The 8,301-nt window shown below is 42.5% G+C and overlaps 1 protein-coding gene across 2 annotated transcripts in view; it reads right to left on the bottom strand.

Moving 5' to 3' along the window:
- Nucleotides 1-1,319: 1,319 nt before the first annotated feature.
- ALDH3A2 (aldehyde dehydrogenase 3 family member A2) overlaps nt 1,320-8,301 on the bottom strand; it is a 24,952-nt gene continuing 17,970 nt past the window's right edge. Inside the window, exons 9-11 of one of the 2 annotated variants that reach the window (XM_008062598.1) lie at nt 5,980-6,215; nt 4,969-5,093; nt 1,320-2,979 (exon numbers count right to left, since the gene is read on the bottom strand). In XM_008062598.1, the coding sequence (XP_008060789.1) occupies nt 5,013-5,093; nt 5,980-6,215 (317 nt within the window). In that variant the 3' untranslated portion in view covers nt 1,320-2,979; nt 4,969-5,012. The remainder of the gene's footprint in view (nt 2,980-4,968; nt 5,094-5,979; nt 6,216-8,301) is intronic. The other variant, XM_008062599.1, reaches the window with a different exon arrangement.

Raw genomic sequence — 8,301 nt, 5'->3', positions numbered from 1 at the left:
AGCGATCCTTCCACCTCAGCCTTCCAAGTAGCTGGAATTACAGGCACGCGCTACCACGCCTGGCTGATTTTTGATTTACTTTTGGCTTTTTAGAGATAGGGTCTTGCTCATCAGGCTGGAGTGCACTGGCACAATCATAGCTTACTGCAGCCTCAAACACCTAAGCTCAAGCAATCCTCCCATCTCAGCTTCCTTACAGCTCTCAGCTGGGACTACAGGAACATGCCACCACATATAGCTGAATTTTTTTTTTTTTCATTTTATTAGAGACAGTCTCACTCTGTTGCCCAGGCATGTCTCAAACTCCTGGCCTCAAGCAATCCTCCTGCCTCAGCCTCTCGAGTAAGCTGGAATTACAGGTGTGCGCTATCACACCTAGCCTACACAAGGAAGGGCACAAAACCAAGACTGTTTTGCCACATAACCTCAGGATGGAATTCAATGCTGATCTAAATTCTTGGATGTTTTCCTTTGAGGTCTGGGATTGTGAACCTCTTCAGGCTCAATGATTATTTAGGCCATACATGACCATCAAAACTGGAGGACAGTCTAACTGCCACTGCTAAATAGCTTTAGCATTTCTAGCTAGAAATATTTTCACAAGCAAAACAGATTTATCAATCAAGGTCAGTGGGAAAAGACTGTGTAAAGTGCAAACCCATTTTAAGAGTCAATATGCTATGAATTCAGTTCCATGTTGACATTCCAGGCCTCCTTCTCACAGGAAGACCTTCTTTGTCTGTGACACAAATACCTCTGAGCTTCTATCACACAAGCAAAACTAAGTACAGAACACAGCAAAGTTATCAGTGAAGCAATTCTAGGTTCTATGCCATTGTTTGCCCAAGAGTGTTCCACAGTTAATAGGTATCAAGGAAGAGAGCTCCACGGTCAAGATAATTTGGGAAACAACACACATTAGCATTTCAAAGGTTCTACAAGGCTTGAATTCTTTAATATGCTGATGTGCGTTACAAACAACCGTATGTAAGATTGGTGGCAGGACCATTTTTGTGTAAAATTTTGTGGGATTAGTGTTCTATGAATATGCTTAGAGAAACACTTGTTTTAGATCAGCAACTGGAGGGTAGGAGGGTGCTACAGGAAGAAAATCTATTTACTACAGCTGTTCAAACACACACACAAAATAGTATGAGAAAATCTCAGCTAAGAATTTAAAATGAGAGTATGACAAGTACCGCCTTTCATAAAGACAAAAAATGGACTTACAGTTGGAGAAAACATATGATCCAAGGATTGCCTCCAATAGGGCATATCTGAGGTTCTGCACCAAAAAGTCATTAAAATTCACACCAATGTTATGAATTATAATGTATTTATTTTGAAACAGGATACATTCGACAAGCCCATAATTTAGTTAAGAAATTATAATGTAAAAATCAATACAGTAAATAAAAATTCTGTATAGAAATTTTGTCTAAGATCTCTCATGATTAATTATTCTGATAGTAGAACCACAGTTTAGGAAACTTTTTCTAAAGTAGACTAGTCATTCATTATTGACACCTCATACAGTGATAAAGACATAACATACTTCATAATATACTTCAGGTAGCTTGAATGGAACAAATTACTCAACAAAGTTGATTAGACATTCTGTGAAGCGAGCTACATTCTCTCATTGAGCTGGCCGAGTCTTTTCAAATTCGAGAAGCAGAAGGTGGAGCCCCTGCAGCCAGGAGCTCAGAGGCACAGCACAGCACCACTGGCCAGGGTCATGCTGCATCCCACATGGGCCTCCTCTTTAGCACATTTCCACTCGCCTGAAGAACCTGAGGCCTTAGCTATGCGTGGCTCTGGTAAGAATAATTTCTCACTTGCTCAGGAGATCCTCTATACCCCCTTCAGTATGAGCAATTGTGAGGGCTTACACTGTTGTTTTCCAAAAGATCCACCATCCATCTGTCCCACTGGGCGCTCAGGCCCAACGTCCTAACATCTAAGACCTCTTTTCCTGTGAGAGAAAATGGTTTCCCCACTTTAAGTTCTGCAGACTAAGTTTATTCTGAAAGGAATCTCTCTGAAGTTTAAGAAAGTGAAATTTACTTGTATTGTGCTATAGAAACAAGAAGCAAAGATTTGTTCTTGAAGATCCACTCATTTGCAACTTCAGAGTCCTGAGAAAGGATAAATATTTTTATAAGTACTTTTATTATAGTATTTTAAAAACACCAGTTAGGATTTATAAGGTATAGAATTCTATAATTTCAACACCAGAAAATGACCAGGTGATGCTTGCATAAAATTGGCAACTATCTTGCAGGAAGCTCAAGGATTTACAAGATGCTTTGAGTGATATTAGTCACAACAGACTGTCACAATCAAATATAACACAGAATGATGAAGAATGAGTAAGAAAGGATGAAGACCATGGGTCAGATGGCACTTTTGACCAGAAGGCTGACTCCCAGAGGTCAAGTCCTCAAGTCTCAGTAGAGAAGAAGCAACACCTCTCCCCCACCCCCCAACCCACAGGCACATTCTTGGTGTCTCAAATCTCACAGGGAGCTGGGAAGATTTAACCTCACCTCTCTGGACTACAAGACTGCTAGTAGCCCAGGGAAGTGCAGAGCTCTTGGAAGCTTCACACAAAGATGATGGTAGCCAGAAGCAAGGAGTCACTGAGGTTCTGAGACTCCCTGACATCCCCAAGGATTTTGGAGTTAGCTTAATACATTCTCCACTCCCAGCCCAAAGCTCTAAAATCTGGGTAAGCACATCTAGGATAGGTTCTCTGAATATTCTCACTATTGGGGAAGGTTGCAATTTGGCTGAAATGGCAAATTTTATTAATGGTGAGTGGCAATGACTCTTAGGTTTGATCACAGTGCATTTGTATATTTTCTTACTATTTTTGATAGATTTAAGTGTTATTTGCTTATTAACCATTTAAAAGAGGAATAATTCAGTAGAGGCAAATGGAAGGTTGAACAGGATCATTCTTCAGTAGTATCCAGCCTGGAGAGAGGAAAAAGGGATCCAGTTTACTCTGCTGGTTTAAAATCCTATCCACAACCAGTCTTGCAACATAAGCTCAGTACTGGGACTCTAACGAACACCCCGTCTTAAAAGACTCTAAATGCATTGTACAAAAAAGGCCTATGTATCCTTAAGAAGTCTTAAGTGTGGTATGGACTTAACATACCTTCCTCAAAACAACACCAACAAGACAAATGGTAATGGAAACTGTATTCTGTCCAAAGCAATGAGATAATATCAGAGTGGAGACGAGCTAAAAATACTCGTATTATTCTAGCATTTTAAATACGAAGCTGAAGTCTGTACATGAAACTTGAAAACTAATAAACAACTTTGTTTTTAAAAATCAAAAGTAGTACTGAATTCAACCTATCTTATTGAAGTTGAGGGAAGTCTGCTGCAACCTCAAGGTTCAAATGCCATATCTGTCAAAGGCCTAATGATATTTATCAACTTTAACTTTTATGTTTCTCAATCTTTTAAACTCATATCTTCTACAATGCTTTCTGGAGCTTTATTTTGTGTATAATAGTTATGGTCCAAATAGATTCTAATTCTAGTAATGTAATTAACAAAACCAAATCCAAGTGTATAACAAAATAAGTAAACTATTAAGTGCAGAAAAGTCATTTCAGAAAAATATTTGTAGGCAGGGCACAATGGTTTACAGCTATAGTGTCAGCCCTTTGGGAGGCCGAAACGGAAGGATCATATGAGCCCAGAAGTTCAAGAAAAATGTCTGTAATTACAGTAAGTAAAGACTCCCCAAGTAAATACACAATACAGATTCAAAGTCATTTATTTAAAATAAAAGGTGAATTGATAAAAACAAAATTAAAAGCTCAGAGAGAAAAGAGGAAAAGCAGCAATGAGGACAAGAAAACCAAATCTCAACCTACTCCTAGATTGAATCCAAAAAAAAAACATTAACTAAAAGCAATGAGAATTGAGAGGGAGAGTTGAAAGTGGTCTGGGAAATCATCGATGTGTACTCCCTCATTCTGTAGATGAGCAAGCTGAGGTCCAAGTAAGGGCTCAAAAAAGGTCTTGCCAAAGTCATAATGAAGTCAGCATCATAGTCAGGAATCAAAGCTACATTTTCTTGCTCCCAGCTAAAGGTTCTTATATATTGTTGCTCCTCTACACCCTCACAGAGAAACACCTGTCTGCCAAATCCTTCTGGGAGTACATATCTGCCTGGCACAGTGCACTGCACTGGGGGAGCCTCTTGCAGGGATGGCAAGCCTGGACAGCACAGGCTCAGCCTGGGCCTCCACATTTTCCATGAGGCTGAAAAATTTTATCCCAATCAAGAAGATGCGTATCAGGTTAGGGGACCATTGTCTTGGGAAAAGAGCAAAAGAGGTAGACAATGCACCAGAGACCCAACCAAACTTCCAACCACATCTCCAGCCTTAGGAAGAAGTAAGAGTAGAAATCCTCTAAATTGCACACTATGCCTTGATTCACTACGTTTTGCTACCATGAATTCCAAAGTCAAACTTTGTTTTAAAAAATCAAATCAAAATGATTCTGATTTTTTTTTGGAGATTATTCTCAAATAATGAGATAAAGAATTTCAGTGTGACTGTAAGTCTGAATTAGTCAGCTGCCACTTCCTCTAGGAGAGGTGAGTGGAAGGGGAAGAGGAATGAGGCTCACATGGCTGCGTTTTTTCTAGAAATGATATATGCTTCATCCAGACACAGCTAAGCCATTTCATTACCTCTGCATATTTCTCTTAGATTCCTAGTGACTTCTTAGATTCCATGATTCCTTTTAAAATCATGGATAAATTAGGTTTTAACACTCTGATACTTGGGACTAAGTCCAAAATGTCTAGAGACAAGTAAACTAAACATTATTTTTTCAATAACCCCTAAGTCTCCAACTGTGGGGGGGGGGTGGAAAGAAAACACTCCCCAATTTGGCCCACCTTACATACAGAAAGAAAAGAAGGGTTCCTACCTCACTCTTAACAGACAGAACTGGGTTTTGAAATCTGCTGTTCATCACTGTTTACTGGACCAACGCAGTCTGTGAACTACCAGAAAAATCAACAGGGCCTTTCTCCTCAGCACAGCTTGGTATTTCTGAGAAAACCCAAATGGTTTCAAATGCAACTGGTATCTCCAATTCCACCAAAACTGTGATACTGTAAGATGAGCCAACCCCCTTTTAAATTTCAAACAAAATATAGACACAGCTATTCCCATTACATGCTTAAATTTTGCCTCTCTTCTTTGCCCATTCTTCACTGATATTTTCAGTGTACTGCCTCAGCTGAGGGCTCCATGAACACAACTGCCTTTCTTCACCCACCTTAACTTTCATCATCATGGATTTCCTCCTTTTCCCCAAAGGTGCGCAAACTGCCTTGAGAAGGCAGCTGTCACTAGGGATTCTGTGCAAGCCCATCTCTATGATAATGAGTCACCAAAGACAAACTTTATCTGGTAGTCAACTTTGAAGGAAAAACACTCAAGTCTAATAAAACATCCCTCACCAAGTTGTTTCACTACCACTACCATCCACCAGAGTTCTCATCTCCTTCTCCATGGAATGCTAATTTTATGTATATTCAAGAAGAAAACTAAAACTGAAAAGGAAATACCAATACTAAAAGGATCAGAGGGTTAGACAGCTCAGAATTCTACAAGCAAGTTCTACAGTGTTTTAATCTCTTAGACCAGAGGTTGGCAAATGATAAAGTTAGGCTTTGAGGGCCGTTCAATCCCTATTGCAACTACTCAACCCTGTCACCATAGCATGAAAGCAGCAATGGATGACAAGTAAACAAATAAGTGTTGCTGTGTTATAATAACTTTACTGACAATGATCGGTAGCTGGTCAGCAGGCTGCAGTTAGCCAACCCTGTCTCAGACTCTACAAGTTATGTAGAGTCTTGTTAGAATATGCATCTGGCAACCATTGGGGCAGGACCAGAAAGACTGGCACTCATGAGGAATGAGGACTTACCTTGACAAGTACAGCTGCCACAATACCCAGGAAAGTGAGCAACAAGAGACCGAGTTTTCCTTTGTTGAAGCGTTTCAAGATGAAAAATTTTCCCCAATCCACCTTTGACTGGCTGTTAGGAGGATATCTGAGTTTGTTAGCACCTTCTCTCTTTAAACTTTTTAGCAAACAGGGACGCTGATGAGTAAAAGTATCAAAACTAAATTTTCCATGATAAGCCCCCATCCCACTGGAACCTGAAATAAAGAGAACAGACAAAACAGGCTTCACTGTAGGTGATGCAAGATACTTCCCTGTCTAAACAATGACAGAGAAAACCCAGGTACACTCCCTGATGCTTGAGGCACTCCCACTGAACTTTTCTGCCAGTAGAAGTATCTCTTTTCAGAAAATCCTTCTCAACATCCCTGGGAAGGTCAGTCTTCCTGTTACACAGGATGTTTTCCAAGAGCAGGGCAAGGACTCACAGCTCTTCTAAGGTGGTGGTTCTCATTTATGCCAGGGACTGTGCTAAGAGCTCAAATCCATTCTCTTAAGATAATTCTTACCACAACCCAACTTCATTAAATATCATCATTCTTATTTCCAGAGAGGGAAAGGAAGTTTACAGGGCCAGTTATCCTGCCCAAGGTCATATTGCTGGGTAAGTAGCAAAGCCTGAATGTGAAATTCAATCAGTCAGACTCTAAATGCTGTGTGCTCTTTTCCCACATTCCATGCGGATTTGTCCACAGCCCCACTCACCCACTTGCTTCCTCCAAGCCCCTAGAAAATAACAAAAATCAGCTGGGTAGAGTGGCTCAACCCTGTAATCCTAGCACTTTGGGAGGCTGAGGTAAGGGGACTGCATGAGCCTATGGGTTCGAGAACAGCCTGGGCAACTTGGCGAGACCTCATCTCTACAATAAATCAAAAATTAGCTGGGTGTGGTAGCACGTGCCTGTAGTTCCGGCTACTTGGAAGGCTGAGGTGGAAGGATCACCTGAGCCCAGCAGGTCAACACCAGGGTGGCCATGAGTGTACCACTGCACTCCAGCCTGGGTGACAGAGTGAGAATCTAAGACTCCAACTCAAAAAAAAAAAAAAAAAGAAAATAACAAAAACCAGGGTGACAGGGTTATGCAGCAGAGTGATAATAAGTGTAAATCTCTGCTCTCTAGAAAGCCATGCTCTAAACAGTTTCCATGTCTCTAATGTATTATGTGTACAACAGACTGACAGGTCAAAGGACAGAAGTGTATACCAGGCAGAGGGAACATATGTTCAGCACAGTGGTGTAAGGCACAGGTGACCAGAGGCCAAGACAGTTCCCCAGGGCTGGGCTGCAGGCAGAGGTCATTCATGGTGTGAGAAGAGACTCAAGGACAGGACTGACTGAGGGAGGATGGAGAATGGAAGGCCAGCCAAACACATGACCAAGGTAGGAAGGAAATGGGGACAGAATGCAGAAAAAGCTGAAGGAAGAAAAAATACTTAAAAATAAGATGAAAGCTAAAGAATCCGTATGAATAAAACTACAAAGTTTTACTGAAAAATATTAAAAAGTTATGTAAATGAAGAGATGATATAATATGTTCCTATTAAGACTCCACTTTTTTTTTTTTTGAGTTCGAGTCTCATTCTGTCGCTCAGGCTGGAGTGCAGTGGCCGCTCTCGGTCACTGCAGCCTCGACCTGCTGGGCTCCGGCGATCCTTCCGCCTCAGCCTTCCAAGCAGCTGGAACTGCAGGCGCGCGCTACCACGCCCGGCTGATTTTTGGATTTATTGTAGAGATGAGGTCTCGCCAAGTTGCCCGGGCGGGTCTCGAACCCGCGGGCTCGGGCAAATCCTGTGTTCTTAATGCCGCGACAGCATTGGTCCAACCCACAAGTCCGTCAAGCGATGACGTCACAACCAGGATTGGAACCGATGAGCCTTTCTCCTGTTACAGAATTTCTGGGCCGCCTCCCCCTTCCCTTTGGCCGCTCCGTGGAGATGGCGGTCTGCGTGGCAAACAGGGCGTCTCTGACCGAGGCAAAGCCCTACACGGAAAAGCTGGGACCCCTGGGAGGGCAAGAGGGGCGTTGAGGGGCGGGTGGAGGGAGACGTGCTCCCGCGGCCCTCAGAGCCCCCCAGCACTCCTCCACAGGCCCGGAGCTGGCCCGCCGCTCGAGCCCTCCACCCCCTGCCCGCTGGCTCCACTCCTCTCCCCTTCTCTGCTGTCTTTCCTGGTCCCTGGCAGAGAAGCGGCCCAGCGCGCCCCTCCCCGCTCTTCCGGAGCTTCCAACAGGACTTTGAGTCTCTGTGGAGGTGAGGGATCCTGACTTTTTTTTTTTTTTTTGC

Source organism: Carlito syrichta, unplaced genomic scaffold (genome assembly GCF_000164805.1).
Source record: "Carlito syrichta isolate Samal-C Ts95f unplaced genomic scaffold, Tarsius_syrichta-2.0.1 Scaffold305756, whole genome shotgun sequence".
Lineage (NCBI taxonomy): Eukaryota > Metazoa > Chordata > Mammalia > Primates > Tarsiidae > Carlito > Carlito syrichta.
Note: the sequence above shows the minus strand (reverse complement) of the source record. Positions and strands in the feature narration are given on the sequence as shown.